Here is a 22954-nt window from a genome sequence, read left to right on the forward strand (position 1 = left end):
ACCACCACCTCTACAACCACCGGAACCACGGCAGTAGGCACCATTTACGGCGGCGGTCGCACCACCAGAAGTTGTAGTTCAACATCATCAGAAAGTAATGCTGCAATGAGCTCATGTTGTGGGCTATCAAGATTAATGAGGAAGTTGAAGAGACATAGCAATAAAATGTTGAAAACAGCGGCAAGTACCAGTCGACAATCATCGTTCCAATGTCGGTATGATCCACTTAGTTATGCATTGAACTTTGATACTGGAAGTTTATTGGATGAAGATTATTACAAAATCTGTGCTTTTTCTTCAAGGTTTGTTGCTACACCAAAAGCTGATCATCACTGTCAAAGTTTAATGGCTGCTGCTTCCCACTAATTATATAAAGATCTAGTGGGGAAAAAAAAAAGAAAATTAAGCAAAAGAAAAAAAGGAAACGTATGTACCATTTTATCATATTATTTCTTTTAAACTTTTTGGATGAAAATGTTGTATACGGCTTATTAATTTGAGGATAATTAAGAAATCCCAAGTTTTGGAGGAACGTAAAGGAAATGTCTTCAATCTTTACTTTGTTTCTTGTTCTTCTCTTTAACTTATATTATGTATATGAAGTATATTTGACTACGTAAATGATATTCTTTTTAGATAAATTCGAATCGTCTTCTTTAACCCAAAAAGAAAAACAAATCTTCTTTTAGGTTTTTGTGTTTTGATAGACGAAAACAATCGACTGTAAGGGTGCAGAATCCACAAGCATTAATTGGATTCTATTACGGAATAAAAGGTTTTACACAGTTAAGTTAAAATTATCTCAGGTTAATGTCTAGACTAAAATTTAATTTGTTGATCTAGAAAATAAAGTACACCATATGGTGTAACAGGTTAAAATACACGATAGTGTCTGTATTAATTTAATGTAAAATGTAGTGGTGGTTTTTGTACTAATGACTGCAGTGGTAAACAAATATTTATGGGTTAAAGTTGGGAGGGTAATATGTAAGCAAGCGTATATCTACCTTGTGAAGATAGAGAGGGTCTATCTCTACCTTGTGAAGATAGAGAGGTTGTTTCCGAAAGAACTTTGCTCAAGCTCTACCTCGAATTTGTTTTTCATGACAAACTTGCTTTATACCTTTATAAATTCCATAAAATTAGCTAAAGAACTTTTTAAATAACAATTTGCTCATTTAGTTTTCTGTGTTGGAGCGTGAGGGATGGGGGTGGCTACAAATATTAATAAAAAGTGTGCATGCATGTTGGTTTGTACAATTGTGTGTGTGTGACAAAGAAAATGTTTGGTGAGCATGTGAAAGTTCCATGTGCTACCAATTCCAACAAATGTAAAATTATTATTAAGTGTACTATGTTTCAAAGGTCAGAATTCCGTGAACAATGGACCACCAAACATGGTGTTAACAAAAAGGTTCCAGCAAGGAAATCACACTTTAAAATGAAAAATGGAGTACTCATTAGTACAATTCTTAAATAGTCACTAGTAGTTAATAAAACAGGCTTTTGGTTTTTAATTTAGGATTATATAAGCTAATATAAAAAATGAATATGAACTATATTCCGTCTACCCTCCTGTGTCTTCAAAACAATAAAAACCACTAACTAGATTTTAGATTTCACTGTACTTCCAAATTAGCCACAACATCTCTACCTTCTAAATCAACAGTGATAAAAATAGGAGAATTGTATATTCCAGACACCACTTTGCATAAAATACATACAAGCAAAATTTGCTAACATGAGCCTCATTTTGACACTTAGGAGGTCCTAAATCAAATGCTGAATCCAGCTCCCTAGGGTAAATAAGTCTTACAAGGTCAAAACCTTGTGACTCTAAGAACAACGACAACATTATATGCTAACTTCTACATTTTCTCTTTTCTCTTACACAAGCTTTACATAATAATTGGTCTAACCTGTACTGTATTTGCTACTTTAACTGCATCCTGCCCTACAAAAACTAAGAATAATGGAGGCTTAGAGACTTTCAGTTACACGGCGAGAGATGAGTACAATTAACTCCCCATAGGAAAGAGCTATGGTTCACAGTCATCTGTCCGATGATCCGAGACTGTCCCTTCAGATGATATTTCCTCTATGTCCACCTGTCCAGCCCGGGCAGGATCTGACTGAGTTTTGCTAGAATCCCCACTATCAGTTTCAACTTCTTTCTCTGCCTGAATTGGACACCATGTACTAGGAGCTGAGACCTGATTTGTTTTCTGCTTTCCTAGTGAATCTTGGGTGTCAGACGATGCAACCTTATCAACAGATTTAGGGCGAGGGACCATATTTTCAAGTAAACATGAACTAGTAGCAATAGGTGGACCTGGTGCAACACAGGATGCAACCAATTGAAGCACTTCGGGTGAGGGAGACAATCCAGCACTCGTCTTTTTTAGGTGAAATGTATTAACTGAACTAGTTGAAGGGTTGGCATATAGACTTGGAGGAGGCATATGAAGGTTAGCTTCAACCGAAGGGAGTCCTGAAGTTCTGGCCATCATTCTAGAAAGCAAAGGGAATGATGGATCTTGTTGACCACTCATTCCAGCGATACCCTCACCATGTAAGCTACCCTGGACGTCACTAGTTCCTGCAAAATCTTTCTGGAACTGCCTCATCACTTGCAGTCCGTGTTTCTTCTTCTTTTTCTTTTTCAAGCTCAGCCGTGGGTCCCTGGGTCGAGATGGAGGTGGAGAAGGAATAACAAATGGAGGGAGGGCGGGCTTCTCCTCCCCATATAGCAAGCGAACTGATTGAGCAATTGCAGAGACAGTTGGTGGTAAATCCGGTTCAGGAGGTTTTGCTGGAGTATTCACTGCTTCACGAAGCCAATGTGGTAGCTTATTCTTCGGTGAACTACATTCTGCCACTTCCTTGCCCTTTGATTGAGAAACATTCTGACCTTTATTAAGTTCAGGCAGCGATGGAAGATTGCTGGATTCACCACCTCCCGCATTGTTATGTGAATCATGTGAGATATTTGATGACCTGTCAAGAAGGTTAGGCAATTTAACAAATCTGCTTGCACCAATGTCATTCTCCTTTTGCAAGTCAAACCTGTTCTGGCCACCCAAACCAAGAGGACCCAAGCTACTGCTGCCCAACGAATTCAGCAGAAACGGCGACTCCATAAGAGAACCTGAGGATGGCCCTGGTCTGTCAGAGGGTCCCACATTAAAATCTCGAGGAATGTTCACCCGATACTTGTCAGTGCTGGGAGTTGGAAGATGTGCGAACTGATTGTTATTCAGACCAAGTTGCTCACCACGAGGTTCCAGATTTGGGAAGCTTGAAGACAGATCACCAAATCCCAATTTCATATCTGTTAGGTGTGTTGGAAAGAGCTGCTCATTTAGCTTACAACCATGCAATGCTCGAGCCATCATTGCATCAGAAATGCCAGAGAAGAAGCTTGATTTTCCCACTTTGGTAGGCTTGGATGGTTTAGGTGCAGGTACTGGTGGCCCCTCCAAGATCTTGAGCTGCTCTTCTTCCCACCTAATTGACAAATCTTCAGGAGTTTTATACTTGGAAAATCTTAACTTTGGATCTCGTAGCATGGCATCCCAATTGCCCCTTCCATATCTACGTACACCAATCCAGAGATAATCCAGTTCATCTTCAGACCAAATGTCCAGTTTGTTTCTCCTTTTGAGTAGGTTGCCTGATCCTGATCCTGATCCCAATCCTGACCCAGTTCTCAGCATAATGTTTTCAAGAACCTTCCTATGTTTTTCGGGAAATGATGATGACGACGCCATCTGCCCTAACCCCAGTACTGGAGGAATCTGTTGCTCTTGTGGGTTAAACCTAGATGATTCATGAGGTGGAAGCTTGAGATTGGGCAAAATCGGCAGTACAGGATGCTCACGGATAGACTCATTCACATCTGCAAATCTTGATCCCAAAGACAAGCTGGGAAACAAGTCAGAGGGTGGATGGGGCATGTTCATGGCAGGAAATGGGTATCTTGGTAAAAATGGCTCATCAAAAGATTTGGGCAGTCCTGTCTTTGCTTGAATATCGGATAAAGTAGCACCAGAATTCTTGAAATTACCAGCAGAACGTCTTTCTGGCATAACAGATAGAGGATGCTGCAGAAAAGCCAACATTAGGAATTTACACACGCATTATTTTACATTTTAATATGCATGAAAACACATTAGACACGAGAGAGAGAGAGAGAGAGAAAGAGAGCATACAGGATTGAATGGAAGATAAGAATCAGGTAAGCTACTCTTTGGAGGCTGTTGTGAAGGATCGAGGGGAAGATCTGGCAATTTGAATCTCCCGGAGAAGCTTTCCTGGCATTTAGCAACCATTTCAGTTGAAAGCTTAGAGCGAGGCGCAATATTTGGGAACTCCAGTCCCAATCCTTGCCTGTGTTGCCGGTTGTTTGACTTTGAAAAGTTCCTCTGTGGTGCTTCCACCTGATGAGCATTAGGAGCACATAGTCCCAGAACCGGCAAAAGGTGCTCATTAGCCTCTGAATTGATGCAGCTCATCTCTTGTGCATGATTACTTAACTGGGGAATGTCTGGAAGAGGATGACCACTTGTCTTAACTAGAACATCTATGCTATCGTTCAATTTATGTTTCAACTTTCCCAACCTTAAGGTTGAGTCAGCCATGTTTTTCTGCGCCTCCGATAATTTAAGACAGCTATTGTTATCCAAGTTCATAGATGCATGTTTCTCTTCACTGGTTTGCAACGGTACATTTATTGGATTCACATCATGAGCTTGCGGAGGAAGGAGATGACAGAGAGACTCTTGTCCAGCCAGTCCTTCCATGGGGCCAGACGCTTCAATTGCATTTCTCCGGGCCAGCCGTTCTTTTTGCCTAGCACGAAGCTTAGCACTGCCCAAAGCAACAAAAGCAATCACATAAATATTGTCTTTCTAAGTTCATAATTTACAGATATAGCCAAGTTTTTCATATAATGCTGCCACAAAGAAGTGAAATTCCGATATCGTGCATGCTACTTTTTTCCCCACAGAGTCGTAAAGAAAATGTTTAATATTCAGAAGATGGTAAATAGAACCATCTCAATACACTAAAGCAAATCTGTAACCATTTAGTTGCTGATAAGAGCCCAAAGAGTATAACTCACTATTTTGCCTTCAATGCTCGTCCTGCTGCACTGTATTCTCGTTCTGGTTCAGGCTCAGGCTCCTGCTCCTCTTCCACACCACTCTGTAGTTTCAGTTATTGGACAAAATTAGTGATCTAAAACGATGTCCTAATGAGACAACTACAGAGCGACTCCCTCCTAGGGAACAATCATCCATATTAAATTCATTATTCTTCAAAAGAACAAACTATATGCTTGTGGAATCACAATACTGTAATTGGTAGTTGACGTCGAAATTTTAAAGATTGAAGACACTGATTCCGAACAATTTTGAGGGGATGGATTGAATAATTTATCTAAACAAAAGATAAAGGTTCAGATTATAAAAGTCTGCATTCCCCAAGTTATCACTTTACTGCTCTAAACATGAAATACAAATTTACAATATGGAAGTACCTCATTTAATGTTTCACTGGGGGGTAAAGCATATGCTTCCCTGTAAGAAACAGCTTTCCTTAGACGCTTGCCTCGACCAAGAGCTGCTTCCTCCTCACTCTGATATTTCTCCCATCTACAAGCACAAGAACGTGATGAAAGTGTCCAAAAGCCGCAATAAAGTTTACCACTTCAAAGGTAATCATTTAACATGGTTTTGAAAACTTGCATTCTTAAGTACTAAAGTTTGACTCCTGGGCATGAATCACTGATTCAGCCATCAAAAGCAGCAATCATGTTACTGAAAGATTTTTGTCAAATTACCAAATATTTTCGTCTCCTTGAGCCCAATATCCATTTCCTGTATAAAAGCACCACTACTATCTTTCAAGTGTTGAGAACGCAGAAAAGTTTTCTGGTACTACATCAAGCTTCTAAACTGTTCCAAGCATGTGCAGTTTAAAAATTTACATAAACCAAGATGGAAAAATTCTAATACTTCTTTCTGTGCTTTGCTCATTATTTCTCTCTCCGAGAAGAATCGTCGGCCAAAAAAAAGGGGGAAAAAGACTCCAAGACAAGTGAAAACCATCTTGAAACAACCTCTGGAAGGTATAGAAAATGATTGTAAAAGTTTTACCCATGGTTGCAACAATGCTGCACCACTAACACATCCATTGTTTCAAATACAAACACACTGGTTTCTCTCATTGTCTATTGGAAGCCAGTACTAGTGAATCCTACAAGAGTTGAATCCTGTACTTGTCTTGTGACTGCCTGTGCCACCATTGTTTCAAATCTGTAATATCTTCCAATGAACATGCAAAGTGGATCCTATAAGACAAAGCAACCTTTTGTGCCTTCTACAATGTGGAAAAGCAGCATAGCATTCAATAGCATGTGGAGCATTAGTGTCATAGATAGGCGGGTGATTGTCATCAGTCTACCTTTACCAGCTTCCTCTAATAGGAGTATAACTTGTAATAAGTGCACTAGAGAAGAACGGGAAAGGTTTTACATTGCATCGCGAATTTGAAGAAACTTTCTAGAAAATGTATTTTATGAAGATTTAGAAGATTGTGATGGAGGGTTTCTGGAGAACAAAATCTGGGGCTCACTATCATCACATGCCTTATAAACAATGCCCAAAATCAAGCGCTAGTAGAGAAGCTGAAATAGTTGGTGGAAGCGATTGGCCTTGGTAACAAGGACTGAGCTTTGTGAACAAGAAACATAGAGAGCAACCTCAAGAAAAGTCTTTGTAATTATTCTTTTTTTTTTTTATTTGTAGTCTTTGTAATTATTCTTTTTAATCTGCTAAGGTAGTAATTGAAGTAGTCAAAGAGCTTCCGTTCATTAATTACTAGAAAATAGAGCTAGCTCACCGAAAACAATTTTGCAAGAATATAACTATCAATTTTTTTTTTTTACAAGAATATCTTTAGCATAAGAAAGTGAAGCATTCATTAAAAATCCATTCACTGTAGGATTTCTTTTATTTGGACAACTGGTTAGACGTGTTGTCATAGTTACTTAATGCAAAGCAAAGACACAAATATAAGTATATAACAACAATGCCTCAATCTCCAGAAGTTGGGGTAAGCTTATGAAAAGACTCCTAGCAAATATTGGACCTATTGTAATAAAATGATCTAAGACGCAATCTCAACTTAGTACCACCTATATAGATCTTTTCTTTACATTATGCCCTATTCTTTGCTAGGTTTGCATGGATTCCAAGAAATTGTAGGTCTTTCGAGACAATTCCTTAACCACATAAATAGAAGACAAATCCAAAACATTATCCTTTTTAACCTTCAAGAAATTCATATATAAACTATGTTAGACATTTATTTATCTTAACATACTCATACCAAACGGGTGTGACAATGGTATACTTTGTGCAGATTCTCCAATATAAAGAAAAAACTGCACATATTGTTGATACTTGTGCACACCCGCATGGAATAGATATGCATAGCTGAGTCCATATAGCATAGTATACTATCAAACAAATACAAATAACGTAGCAAGAACAATACCTCACTCTTAGAAGCTTGTCCCACTCATTTTCTTCAGTGCTACCAACCAAGTTATCCTCTCTCTTCTCTACATTTTGTACACAAGTGTCTTCACTCACCACCATATGAGATGCTATTCCAACTTGCTCTTCTGCACCTTCCTCGTTCCATTCCAATGACTAACAAAAGAGACAAAAGAAAACACAACAAGCACAAGAAAAGATTCAGAAAGTCATTGGAACGATCTTATAATGATTGTTGTTCCAAAGAACTAGCACAAGAATTTCCAAAGCAGAAAAAATTACTTCCTTATTTCTTCATAAATAAAAATTACTTCCTTGTTGAATCAGAAAGCAGAAAGAAATACCTTAGAATTTTTTTTGTAAATAGCATGTCATGTTAAAGACAAATAGAATCATAAATATTTTTGTAAATAGCATGTCATGTTAAAGACAAATAGAATCATAACTGTGTAACTATAGAATACTAACAAGCACAAGAGGGTGGTTAAATAAAGAGAAAAGCTTTAAATTCACGGCATGGACTGCCAAAAAAAGCTCATTTTACAAAGATACAAAACCATAATAAATGGAATGTGTGACAGTCATTACATGCCATACCAGACCAAAAACCAACCACATCGCCATAAATATCCAACCTAATACATAAGAAACATAACAAATTTCATTTCCATGCAGAGCTCTGTTAGAACATTTAAAGTTAGTAAAGTGATTCTACATCTTTTTTAGCATGTATATCCATCCAGTGAAAATTCACAGTAGCCCATTCAAACACAAACATATTTAATATTAATACAGCTAAAACATATACCACTTTAATTGCTTTTTTTTAGAATTAGGATATACCCACTTTAATAGATTTATTGTTACTTAGAATCAATTGTACCTTATGTGCTATGGCAGTCTTCATCTTCAAGGATAAACAGAACAAATGAAGAAACTTTACGCTTGTAAACAATGTAGAAAGAGTCTGAAACACAATTTAATTAAGGGGAACTACAGTTTCTATAAATTCAGCATGTTTTCCCCAGTAGGTTGAATCAGAGAAAACTTCTGAAGAGCATTTAAATTTGAGAAAATCTCACTTTATACCCATCAATTCCAAATTATTTACCCTTTAATGCCCAGGCCCAAACTATTTACTACTCCTACCCATGCGCCCCAAATTATTTACCCGGTTTTTGTATAAACTCTTCCACAAGTACAGTGAAACAAAAAAAACCAAGAAATAGCAAAGAAAAAGGTAGCCATGGATTCGGAAGAAGGAACACAACAACCCCAGCTAGTTCTTGCGCACAAGCTCTTCCTTTCGACACACCCAAATGTCAATGACTTGGATAAAGTTCGCCTCCGTGAAGAAGACTTGGACAAACTCTTCCATTTCCCTTATATCCTTCTTCAAAAAGAAATTAGATCTGATTATCTGAAAAGTTGACCTCTGGCTAGTTTCAGTTCTGCTCCACTTTTTCTTGATTGTTCTTTTTCTAGCTCTTGCTCTTGCCTTGGCCCTTGAATTTAAAATTTTTATTTTGAAGATTTCTTGTTTGATTCAAAGTGGGTGTTGTTAAATATTGCTTATAGTACCTTCTGGAAGTTCATACTGAAATTTGATAGCATTTGGAGCTGAATTGATGTGATTGAGATCGAATTTTTCAGTTGAAAATCGAGAAGAACACAGCTATAGTATACCGCTACGGTATACAATATGATGTCGGAGTATATAGCTATACTGCAACAGTATACTAATATAGTATACAATATATTGTTATAGTATACTGTAATAATATGCAATATATTGTAACAGTATGCTATAATAGTATACAATATACTATAATAGTATACTTATTACACGTAAATTCACTTGTCTTTTCCCTTTTAATTTGTTTCAAGCTTTTACTCAGCGTGAGGGGCAAATTGAAAATGCAAAAAAAAAATATTATTGTATGATATATAATGTAACAGTATACTCTTACAATTAGATCCTTTTAGAATTTTTTGAATTTTTTATTGACAAATGATATTATTTCAGTTTAATAATTAAATTAAATTTTTTTTAACTCTTTGCGTACAATTGTATACCCTGTTGGTATAGCTATATACTATATTGGTATCATATGTTAGTTAATATTTTTTGATTGTATTAGCTACATTTAATTGGTACACAATTTGATTTTTCTTTAGTAATAGTATAAAAAAAAGAATAATAAAAAATAGTGAAAACAGTAAATGAAATTAGATTATGAAGAGAAAAAGAATATAAAAAAAAGAAGCTAAATGAAATTAGAAAAGGAAAAAAGAAAAAAATAAGAAGAAACCGAGAAAAAAGAAAAGGAGAAAAGAAAAAAAGAAGCATAGAAATAAAAAAGAATTGGAGAATAAAGAAAAATTCCCCACAAAAACTATTATGGGTAGGAAATGTAATTAGTTTATGGGTAGAAAAACAAATGGATAGACAAGGGTAAATAGTTTTGTCTTTGTGCGTAACTGTGTCAAAACCCCTTAAAATTTTAAACAACTCAACAGGCCAAAGGCCAACTTATGGAGTTAGAACACAAACTCTAAGTTTTCTTTCACATCAGAAAAAATGAAAGCTACAAAACCCACAACAAATACAAAGACTGTTTCAGCGATGACAAATTACCTGCTGGATGTTTCCAGAGAAACTTTTCTACTTAAGATTGGCTGGAAAAGTTATAATTCAGATTAAGTTGACATTGCTAAGTTTTACACGCCAACTGTAGTTTGGTCATTTAGTAGCTTTCAGCAATAACAGCACAAAATCTAGTTATGGGTCTTTAGATAAACGATTTAAAATTTTTCTAGTATATCTGAAACAGCCTCTCTACTCCTTCGGGGTAGGGGTAAGGTCTGCGTACACACTACCCTCCCCAGAACCCACTAGTGGGATTACACTGGGTTGTTGTTGTTGTTGTTGTTGTTGTTATATCTGAAATACGTATTTTGGAAATCAAGAGCTAGTTTCCTTGGAGGCTTTAAGTCCCTAAGTAAGATACGGTTGCGTCGAAACTTTTGTCAAATGGATTTCATGAGAATTATGCTATGGCGTTTATGTTTTTTCACTTTCTCAAATCTGTTTCAGCTCTCTTTAATTCATGCTTCTTATTTATCAAATAAGTTCAATTCCTACTGCTGTCACTATGATGAATGAAAGTAATAAGCCAAATATGACTAAAACCCTAAATTGTAATCATGGACCCTCACGGTTGCTCAGTTTACAATTTCCAACTGTCCTTAGGTGCCCACTATCTTTCCTCACCGTTTGAGCTACAAATCAGGCCCTAATTTTCAATCTTCCACTTCTGAATAATAGAGTTGGAAAAGTCTCACTTGTCTGGCATCATTTAAGAAATATGCTTTTTCGATAAGGCGTTTAAGGTTTAACAGAACTGTGGAAGAGCTGTGGTTACCTTCACTGAACCAAGCATATCATTCTCCAGTTCTGCCTCATTGTTATCAGCCGAATCTGACTGAAGATTTGAACGGTCAAGCAATTTCGAAATGGCATTTTCATCCCAAACAATCTTAGTGCTGCCTTTGGTGCACTTATCTTTATACACATCACCCAGGCTACCAGTCCTCCTGCGCTTATGCTCTACTTCAGGAACTGTTTCATCTCCAACAGCATCGTTTTCTGACATGCTAGAGGAATCAATGAAAAGTTCTTCTGTTCCCCATCGAAGGATGTCTTCAACCTCCTTTTGGGATCCTGATTTGTTCACAAAAAGCTGATCAAGCATCAACTTCTTCTTCGCAAGCTGAAGTATCCGTTCTTCAACACTGGCACGGACTACTAGCCTGTACACTAGAAGTCTCTTTGACTGTCCGATACGGTGAGCCCGATTCATCGCCTGGATATCTGCATGTGGATTGAAGTCAGAATCGTAGATAATAACAGTATCCGCAGTAGCCAAATTGATCCCCAGTCCACAAGAGCGTGTTGATAATAAGAATACAAATCGACTTTTGTCCTGATTAAACCGCGCTATTGCTGCTTGACGATCAGCCACAGCAACAGAACCATCAACTCTCTCATATGTTTTTGGCCCAAACTCAATTGCCAAGTAATCCTCCAGAATATCTAGAAGCTTCGTCATCTGTGAAAATATGAGGACTCTGTGACCTTCTTTATGCAAACTTTTGAGCATAGAGTGCAGAAGAGTCAGCTTTCCAGAAGCCTTTATCCTCATTTCATGAAGAAATTCTAGTGATCCAGATTCAGGCTCAGTTCCTGGTATGAGATAAGGATGGTTGCAAACTTTTCTTAACTGCATAACAATATTCAGCATCGATTGTTGTGCAACTCCCTTCCCAATGTTGCGAAGAAGCTGATAGTTCTTTGTAAGCATTGCACGGTAATATTCTGCCTGAATTGAAGATAACTCAACAGGAACCATTCTTTCAGTTTTAGGAGGAATATTTTGCATAGCATCCTTTTTCAGCCTGCGAAGCATGTGCGGAGCAACAAGCTTCTTCAATTCTTCCACCTTTTCCGCCGTTGTAAGATCATTGAACTTCTCTTCGAATGACGATAGTGAAGGAAATGAAGATGGCTGCAAAAAATTTAATAAGTTGTACATCTCGCCAATGTTGTTCTGAAGAGGAGTACCAGTCAATAGCACTCGATGCTGGAACGAGAACGTGTTGAGCATGCTAAAGAGCTTACTACTAGCATTTTTAAGACGGTGTCCCTCATCAACCACAAGAACTTCCCAGGGAATCCCACGCAGAAAAGTGGAATCAACGAGAACCATTTCATAAGTAGTCAAAAGAACATTAAATTTGTACGACGTCGACTTCTTACTCAGATTACTTCTATCAATTGCATGCCATTCAAATTGGCGAATCACAGCTCTTGCTTTAGCACTCCCATGGTATTCTACAACATTTAGGTGTGGAGCCCATAACTGAAACTCTGCCATCCAGTTTGGCATTGTGGATAGAGGAACCAAAACTAAAGAGGGAAGCGCAGCATTGAACTCAGTATACAATGATGATAAGAAAGCAGAAGCTGATACTGTCTTCCCAAGCCCCATCTCGTCAGCAAGAATAACATTTTTGGATTTATGCCAGCATTTGCGCAACCAATTTAAGGCTTCCATTTGATGTGGAAATAATGCGCCTCCTTGCAGTTCTTTAGGCTGCTCTGTCAGAGTGACTATATCATTCTGATGGAATTCTCTCCTTTTGCTCACTACATCATCCTTGGTAGCATTTCTAGTCAATGCTTGGGATTCAAACTGATTGAATTGATCAATCAAATGAGATGATTTTGCAATCACAGGTTCTTCTATCTTTTCCCAGGTACATTCATCATAAGGAAGGCCAGTCCATCTCACAAAAACTTCAGCTGAACCAGCCGTACCTGGTCGAGTTGCAATTATCCGCTGAGGCATCTTCCACCTTTCATCACAAATATTTATTGTTGCTGTCCCATACTTTGCCTTGTAGTTGTCCAGTTTTCTTTTTGCCAGAACTTTCAGTTTAGATTCTGGGACCCAAGAGTTATGAATATGTGATTTTCCAACCCACTTAACAAGATACTCATAAAAGACATTTACACCATTAGAGGGTGGCAGCTTACCCAAGACAGTCTCCTTACTTTCCTTCAAAGAGCTGGTATCTGTAGTAATCATTTCATCTATCCCCTTGCCATTTCCAACTTCATGAATCCCAGATGTGACATTATCCTTCGAGTTGGCACGGCCATTATAGTTCTTCTCAGTGGAGTCATTGCTTTCTCCAGAAGTATTCTGCAAATTAGCCAGGTCATCAGCATTCACAGCAGTGTCTTCTTCATTTGTGTTGGTCGCACCTTCAGATACTGAACCTTGAGGGTCTTCCTTCAATGTGCCAGTTCCTTCTTTGCATTCTTTGCTACCCGATCTTCTGTACACTTGAATTTTATCCTTTCTGATATCATCCTTTGAGCTCCTTACTTCATCAGTAATGTCCAAAATTTCCCGAGAGCCACTGCCCGAAAACTGTATACTTTCCTCAACTACGGGCACATCACAACTGGGTTTTCCATCATTTACTTTCTCTCTATCTTCTAAACTTGCTGAATCTTCCAATGGAGGGTCATTTGTGTTCACTCCGGTGATATCATGAGAACAACTATTACTATCAGCTTGCACTCGACACGCCAGAACCCTATCAACCTGCAATTAAGCATGCGTCAGAAGTAGGAAAACAGTTTATCATCAATAATCTCGGTTTTCCAGCCCTTTTATTAGGAAATTCCAATAATTACATCAAAGAGTGACAAAAGGAGCAGAAGATTCTTATTAATAATTGATAATAAACCTATAAGTCAGTGCTTGGAACTAGTACCTGTTGAAGATCGAGACCATTATTATCATAAATCAATGGTTCACTAGCAACTTTTCCTTTTTCACGAGACAGATCTGATGGCTGAGCAGCCTCTTCAGAAACCAACTGCATTAGCAAAAAAAGAAAAAAAGAATCAACAAAAGAAAAAATATGAAGTTAGTTTTGCATATAATAACAGTTAAAGCAAAAGGGAAAATAGACATATCAGAAAATTCTCGTTTCCCTTCCTTCTCTTTTTTGCTTTTCTTTTTTTGGCTTTTTACTTTAATTCGTAAAACATATTAATCCACGCCCTTCAAACAAAACTGTTATTATTAGGAAAGAATCCAAAAAGAAACTACAAAGCTCCACTATTTCTTTTTATTTTTCTGCCTTCTTAATTCTTTTATGGGTAAGCACTCTCCATTAAACTCAAAAAGAAGCAAGAACTAGGAGTACTCTATTGAAGAAGTCAAGGACCGCTGCTGATAATCCCACAAGTACAGGGAACTGAGACGTCGTAATTCTTCCATCAGGTTATTACTATTCCCTTTTTGAAAAAGTTCTTTCTTCCAAGATAGAAATTTAATCACATGCAAAAGTGGACATGCACATTTACACATAATAGAAACAACATCAGAATAAGCAAATAATTGTCCCACATGTAGAAGAAATAAATAGAGTAAAATAGTCTGGAACTGAAAACATCCCACACTAAAAAAAAAAACATCTTTTTTAATAAGTTAAGAAGTTTTGAGAATTTATTTTGGGGTCATTATCGTTCCACTAAACCCTAGAAAAACCACGCAAATTCCAACTTTTGTAACCCAGAACCTTGATTTTTGTAACCCAAAACCAGCTTATCCACTATAGAAAAATCGTTTCTGCCTTTCTAATTTAATATAAGTGCTACATCACAGTATATGCTAATGTCCGCGCATCAATTTCTCTTCTTTACCGTGAGAGTTCTCTTCTAGAAGAATAACACTAGACGATACCACCTCATCTATTATCCATCTATCAAGCTTGAATCCCCAGAAAACATTTATTCAAAATCTGGACGATCATCTTACGAAGTAGAACCCACATTTTCTCCAAAAAAAATGAATTCATTCCTCACTTGACTTTCTTGGCCCCTCACATTACCTAACTTGTTCAGAAACCCTTTAATAGAGTTGCTCATCCTGAAAAGAGGAAAACTATTGCTGTGCGGCGCAAACGTACATGGGATAGTTAATTGAATATATGTACTGAGGAGGGCTTTTTGAGTTTTTACCAAGTTCAGCATCTACTCCATTATCAAGTTCACCACCTTGAATACCTTTACAGTAATGCCTTAGTGGGCCATTATTCCTTCCCTCTCAAATTTGACAACTATACCGCAAATCTTATGATCTTGATTACGAGCTAAATCATTTTCTTATTTTGCACTAAACATAAAAATTACATCCTTCCTAACGCAAGTAATAAATTGTTTTCAACAGAAACATCATGAATATGGTGTAGAATCAGACTCGTCTCCTCAAAAAGCACACATCCTTATGTAAACTACTATTACCCTTACTAGCCAGTTAACGAGTGAATTGTGACAAAAATGAACTGAAGCCTAGTGTAGTACTCCACACTGCCTATAATACCCATCCCACAAATGACCTCTAACATAGAGAGAAAGACGCCATCAAAACTATGTTTCTCTTTTCTTTTTTTTATAAAGCAAATAAATTCTATTGATGATGGGAAAGCCCCGTATACAAGCCCTATACTAAAAAAAGTATGAACATAACACCAAAGAATGTTCTCAAAGATCCTCTAACTTAGACAGCACATATCTTTTGTTAAAAATAGATATCTTCAAAATTTATACTTTTGGTGTAGGAACAACATGATAGAAAATGTGTCCCAGTATATTGATTCTTTGCAGCTTCTGAGGATGAATTAGTGCCAGCAATCAGCAGTACTGTAACTTTTGCTTGTTGTTTGCAGTACCTTCTTGGTACTTCATCTAACTTAGAGAGAAGAGAAGTTAGCAAAAGTCAAAACTATGTCTCTCTCTTTTTTTGGGGGGATAAAGTAAATAAATCTATTGATGATGGAAACCCCATATAATACCCCCCAAAAAAAGGAGTAGAGAACCTACACAAAAACGGTTCTCTACAAGAGAAAACCTATCTTGATACAAGTAGGAATTTTCCATAAAAGGTCCGAAGAGAAATACTGCCATGAGATTTTTGCCAGTCTTGCATCAACTCAATAGCAAATAAGTAGTAAACAGGAAGTATAAGGAACCTCAAAAAACAACCTCCAACCTAGTGATTCTACCCGTCCTTGCCATCATGCACAATTCCTATAATTTCCAAGAAGCCTACTTCTACTATCTACTCTTATATCTTGAAGTTTAGAGCATGCTCCTAATCAGACAGCTTCCTATAGCTGTCTCAGTTAAATCCCCTTCAGAGCTTTACTCAACTGATGGCAGACCCAGAACAACGCAATCTCTGTCAAAGAACGTATACTATCAGATTAACTATTATCAATTAACTAGACATGATGGTCAACATTAAGGTTCGATCCCTCTTTGGTAATAATTCTGCATGCTCCGCAACGTTGAAGGCCTTAATACATAACTACAGTCTCCTCTCTTGAAAGTAGGTTATCACAATATTTCAGCATTCATATCTTACCTTAAAAGGATAAAATAGACTGAGGACATTCCCATTATTGCATGCCCGTTTTCTTTTTCTTTTTTATAGTCTTATTGCATGCCAGTTTCGAGACATAGAAAAAGCAACAATAAAACCTATCGAGCAAAACCTGATGAAGAGGCTTCAGTCCATGTAATAGCTGTCACTTGAGCAACTTTAACGCGGAGGACATCAGACACTTGTTCTTAATTTGCATTATTACCAGAAGTCTATGGGACATGTTCCAAAACATTTTTGGGTTACAGTGGATTGAGCTACTTAGCATGAAGGATGCCTTAATCAGTTGGTGCAGTTGGAAGGTGCAAAATCAAGAAGAAATATGTGGCAAGCCATTCCTAGTTGTATACAGAGAGGGGGTGGAATCTGAGATGTCTTGAAGGAACCTCAAATTCTATTCCATCCCTAAAAGTTAGATGTCTTATTAATTTGAGTAGTTGATATTATTTTAGTAAAGCACCTTATGCAAATCAACTTTCAGAATTCATGGGTTCCTTGAGTTTAGTATAGGAACCAAGCATCATAGTTTTTGTAATACTGCATCTTCTGGATGCCTTCATTTAATAAAATATCATACCTTATTAAAAATAATTGAAGTCTATTGAGCAAAAACTATTCAGATTTGAGAAAGAATACGTAACAGAGGGATTGTACCTCATCTTTAAGTTGGACTTCGACCATATCTCTCCTGTCCCTTTTTGATGGAGCCACTGAAGGCTGATGATCAAAACGCTTACGTTTTTTCTGCAATTTGCTTGACTTTGAACCTGACTTTCTAGAATTATCAGCAGCTCGCTTTCCCTTGTCAGTCCTAGATTTGCTCTGACTGTCAATGTTGTAAAAATTAGGTTTTCTTTTCCTGTCTTTCCGAGAAGCAGCCTCCGACACAGCTACAGGTTCATCACCTGGAGATCTATCACTAGAAGGTAAGTCAGGCTTCTTTTCAGAGGCTTTTTCATTTTTCTTTGAATCTGATAAATTCAAAAAGGGTGTCGCTTCATTCATGGAAGAGCTTGACTTGTCCAATGGAGTATCTGCAGAAGGCACCTCTTTCTCCACTGGTGTATCAGAATAAGGCACTTCCTTCTCAACTGGAGTATCTGCAGCAGGAGGCACCTCCTTTTCAATATCAACACCTGCGTACGATGACTTATCATCCGCAGCACCATGCTGGGAATGATGACTTGGTTTAATATCAGAAGAAACATCATTGGGCGAAGTGCCCAGCTTCTCCATTGGGTTGCGATGTGATAAAGGTGTTTTTTCTCTTGCCGAGGATCTTCTCTTACCAGGAATGGAGCTTTCAAATATTAGGGATACCTTGGAGATTCCAGATGATCTATTTTCATTTTTTGCTTTTCCACCTGTAACCTTCGTTCTTGCTCGTTTGGTGACAGTATCTAGGTGATTAACAGACTCAAGGGGATCCTTCTTCTGATAACAACTAGGACATTCCCACTTTCCGGTCGGTATACGCTGAATAGATACAAAAATTTATCAGTAACAAAAATAAAGTGGATGGGATAAAATGAAAAGGAAAACTCAAATTAATACATGAAAGATTTAAAAGAAAAGTAAATCTGCCTTAAAATAAAGTAACTACCAAATATACCTTTAGAGGAGGATCCAGACACTGAAGATGGTAGGTTCGCGGACAGCTTTCACAACAAAGCAAATTTCCACCAAGATCACAAACAACACATTCATAATAGTACTGAATGAGAGCAAAAGAAAACAAGAGTCAAAAGCAGTTCGAAAATGCAAATGTATAGAAAGCGATAAAAAGCTCAGTTGGAAAATACTTAAATCACACTGCAAGGCAATAAATTCTCAAATAGCACTATATATTTTGGCCTTACTGTCCTGGCAAGACTATAGCAAAGCCAACAGCGAGAGCTTAAAGGTAACATGCTCGTAAAGAATGAACAAAAAACTGAGGACAACAAAAAACTTTAAGAACAGCAAGCTAAAGAAGCATGTTGATCTCTTGATCAAGGAGTAAGTTTCATTGGAAATTTTCTTCCTGAACTACAGCTCAAGTCTTGTTTTCCATGTACTGTCGCAACCATAAATTGAAAAAGAGATTAAGTAGATCATAAAGAACATACTAACCCCATCATTTCCTTTCTTCTTGCTAGAAGAAGAACGACTTGAAGTGATTTCGCTCTTCACTCGACTTTTGGATGAGTTACTTGACGATAAATCCAAGGGTTTTGAAGCCTTTTCTTTGCCATTCGATGTGTCAGGTCCAGATGGTAGTTTCCGACGCTTGCGTTTTAAGACCCAGTCTCCGTTAAGCATTTTACTGGACAGTGAACCGTTTTCTTTCATCATTGCAAGCGGGGTTGTACATCTCATATCATGACCTCCAGGCATCAAATGTTATCACATATTCCTGCAAGGTTTGTTGCTAAGAGCATTAGATCATAAACCTCAAGAACAAAAATACAACACCTTTCAGAAAAAAAGGTAAAGAAGGAAGATTCGAGCACACTGCATGAACCGAAAACATAGTAGCTATTCAAATAGGCAAAAGAATTAGTACATTTTAGTCTACATTTCAACAAAGCTCCCTAGACAAAAATCTCGCTTCTATTTTGTCCCTTCTTCTATTTTTCTTTCAAGAGGACTTCTTCGACGCTCTTAACACTATAAAAGAAATGGAGAAAGACACTTTTTTAGGATGAACATACCATACTGTGCTGGAGCTTTCTAAAACATGCATTCACATAGATTTCAACTTAGTTAACTGATTAAATACTTCATTCACTGAAAAAGTAAATCAGACACTGTTTTAGTTGCAAATAATCATTTATTACGTACATGGTACTAGCATGTGAAGACCTAGCATAATTAATGTGTAAGAAAGAAGAAAGAGGGTGCAAACCGGAATGCTGCCATTATATCCATAAAACTCATCTTAATTAATGTGTAAGAAAGAAGAAAGCTCCCTCGAAATTAAATGGTGGAAAGAACACAAGAAATAAAATCATTGAGAGCACTAAACATGGACTGATATGAATACACTATGTTGACTAATATAACAAAAAGCAACGCATATCTTTCAGAAACTTTCCGAACTAGGACAAAAAGAGAGAAGTAGCTGAAAACTTTTGTAAACTGAAGATGCACATAACGGGATATGCGAGCACAACATCGTTGAGATGCAACACGGATCAGAAATGAAGATTCAACGAATATCAGAAATTAAACTTAGTTAACGGGCAATTTAGATAATTAAAAATGCAATTACGTCACTATTACTCAGAAACCACCAACTTCCAGGACAATCAGTTTGACAGCTATAAATATAGGTATATGGGGAAAGGATTTAAAACCAAGGCCTCAAACAGAATCTGATTACAAAGGCTTATTCCAAAGTAAGACAGGTTACGAGACACGGAAAATTAGACGATCTGCTGAATATATATGTGTGGAAAGGATTTAAACCAAGCCCTCAAACAGAATCTGATTACAAAGGCTTATGCCAAAGTAAGACAGGTTATGAGATACGGAAAATTAGACCATGTGCTTCACTTCCAACTAAGACCTACGCATTTCATTCATATCAAAGCTATTGACGTAAAAAAAAATTAATATACTACAACTTAAGTCAAAATTCAACCAGTTAAAGCAAACAGCATAATTGCTATCAAGGAATCCTTAATTTCTATTTTAATAGACCTTTGAATCAAGTTGAAACCAGCCATACAAATGCTCATAGTCACTCGACTAACTAAAGCCATTTGGAATTATTAAAGCAATAAGGATTACATTTTCCTCTTTATCAATTCAGCAGAACAAGCCCTTAATCAATGTGCTATAGTAAAAAACCATCACATGCATGCACAGCTGAATTGAACCATAAATGATCATAACCTAAGCACCACAGAGGCACAGACATTCAGCTCTTTGCAAAACCCCTCAAACCATTTCACTTAGCAACGCAAAAACACACTCTAAATCACCAAACATCAAAAGTACAGCAAAATTGTAGCTAAAAACGCACAAAATTTCCCACCAATCAAGCAACACCCACATCAAAATGAACAGCAAAAGCACACAAGAATCAGCTCAAATTACATTAAAAAAAAAAAAAAAGGCAACCCCACATAAAGAATGAGACCTACCCAGATAAAGATTAGCACATACCAATCTTTTCTATGGATCAAAAACTCAAAAAAATTCAATCTTTCTATATAAGGAGCTGAATCAAGAACCACAAGTAAAAGGGGCAAAGGGAGAGTAACCCAATTTAGGGTATGAGGGAATACAAGCGCGAGAGAAAAGAGAGAGAAAGCGGTAGAAGGCAGACAAAAGATATAAATAGAGCGTGAAAGCGAAAGAGAGGTTTTAGAGAGAGGAGAGAGAGTGCATCCAAATACGGATTCACCGGGGTTATAGGACTTTGGGGGTTACACATCATAACACACAACACAACGCAACACAAACACACCCAACACCAACACTGACATAGGCAGGGGGCAATGGGGGTAGGTGGGTAGGGGGGTTCTTTGGGGTGGTGGGGTTGACTGGGGCTTTGTGGGAAGCGAGCCAAGAGACTTTTCCACTCAGAACATGCCACGTGGAGCCCTGGACGCTTGTCCCCATCCTCTCTCTTCACACTTTTCTCACTTCTCTTCATTCTCTTTAGACTTTCAAAAGACTCTGAAGATGTTCAAAAGAGATTAACAGAATCTGTTGAAGTATGCTTGTAATCCCATGTTTATATATGTTTCTCTCATTTCTCTCTCCTAAATCTAAATGTACATTCAAGATAATACTATTATTATTATATCTCTCCTCTTTCTAGATACGTATAAAGTTACCTCCTTTTTCTCTCTCTATATTTCTTTTTTTTTTTTTTCCATTATAGCCGCCATCAATTCTTCTGTAAGGCATTTGATGAAAGTGTTTTTGTTTCTGCAGCCTTTTATTACTTTTCCTGTTTCTTTATTTATTGTTTTAGATATAAATTTAAAAATATATCTCCTGAGTAGTTCTCATGATACTTTCTTACCTTTTATATATAGTTAAAGAATGAAAGTTACATATTATTAGAGGAGCAATGTAGATAGATCTTTTTGTTATCTATGATAGGTGTTATTTATAGAAAATATAAATACTGGTTTGAAAGTGACTGCATACTGCACACTTGTTCGCTCTACAATTTGGGCCTTTTTTGGATTATGATTTTTTAACCAAAATAAAAAAAAAAAGGAAAAAAATAGTTTTTCTTTTTAAAGTAAAAATTCTTGAAATTGTTCATTTGGAGGTTCTCGGTAATGTCTTAAAATGAACAAATAAAGTTATTTGAATTAGACAACTAAAATTCTTATGTAAAACAACAACAATAAATGGAATTCTCACAAGTAGGGTCTGACATGATAGAGTGTGTGCACACCTTACTCCTAAATTTCTCACGTCCAAACGAGCTCTAGAAGTTAATGAGTTAAATTTGTTATAAGGATCAAATGAACTGTTTGGTCAACTTCTTAAAATCATATTTCCTTTTATTCCCTTTTTTCTACAAAATTTATGATACAAATTTGGGAAAAAATGTATGGTCATACTAGTGAAATACAATAGCATTCGCTTATGAATTACGATGTAGTTAATTAAAAAGAATAAAAATTATATATATAAGGAAAATAAAAATTGTTTATATTACTCAATATATAGTAGTTCACCGTAATGTATCTTGATCATGTATAAATCATTATTATTAATACAACAACAACCCAGGAAAATTTCACAAGTGGGGTCTGGGGAGGGTAGTATATACGCAGACCTTACCCCTACCCCAAAGGGATAGAGAGGCTATTTCCGAAAGACCCTCGACTCAAGATAATAAGAAAAACAAGAAAAACAAAAAAAAACAAAAGGGGAGAATATTAATTTCACCATAGAAATCATAGGAAAAATAGGATCCTAAAATGCATAAGAATAATACAAGGCATAAAAGATGGCTAGTAAATAGATCTAGCACCGAAAAGAGAAAATATTAAGACACGACAATGCCCCTAGTAATTTTCGATTAAAACCTTACCAGACTAGGCTCACAATGGAAAAAAGTAACGCAAGACTCAACTAGCTCTTAGCCTACAACTGTAATACTCGACCTCCACAAATTTCTATCAAGTGTTATGTCCTCGGAAATCCGAAGTCTCGTCATATCCTGCCTGATCACTTCTCCCCAATACTTCTTAGGCCGTCCTCTACCTCTTCTCGTGCCCTCCACAACCAGCTGCTCACACCTCCTCACTGGAGCATCTGGGCTTCTCCTCATTACATGCCCGAACCATCTGAGTCGCGCTTCTTGCATCTTGTCATTAATGGGAGCCACATGCACCTTCTCCCGAATAT

General features: G+C 37.0%; 1 protein-coding gene across 2 annotated transcripts; it reads right to left on the bottom strand.

The window, feature by feature from the left end:
* Positions 1-1637: 1637 nt before the first annotated feature.
* On the bottom strand, positions 1638-21451 carry LOC107769008 (protein CHROMATIN REMODELING 4). 2 transcript variants are annotated; one of them, XM_075250077.1, is made up of 11 exons: positions 20719-21451; positions 18701-18983; positions 18201-18302; positions 17243-18064; positions 13911-14015; positions 10988-13738; positions 7561-7718; positions 5540-5654; positions 5123-5205; positions 4212-4869; positions 1638-4103 (listed from the first exon to the last, which is right to left on the bottom strand). In XM_075250077.1, the coding sequence occupies exons 2-11, from the start codon at positions 18962-18964 to the stop codon at positions 2040-2042; spliced, it is 7122 nt and encodes a 2373-aa protein (XP_075106178.1). In that variant the 5' UTR covers positions 18965-18983; positions 20719-21451; the 3' UTR covers positions 1638-2039. The 2 variants fall into 2 exon arrangements, with proteins under 2 accessions (XP_075106178.1, XP_075106179.1); XM_075250078.1 differs by having other exon boundaries at positions 20741-21350.
* Between the last annotated feature and the right edge of the window lie 1503 nt (positions 21452-22954).

This window comes from Nicotiana tabacum, chromosome 3 (assembly GCF_000715075.1).
Source record: "Nicotiana tabacum cultivar K326 chromosome 3, ASM71507v2, whole genome shotgun sequence".
Classification (NCBI taxonomy): domain Eukaryota; kingdom Viridiplantae; phylum Streptophyta; class Magnoliopsida; order Solanales; family Solanaceae; genus Nicotiana; species Nicotiana tabacum.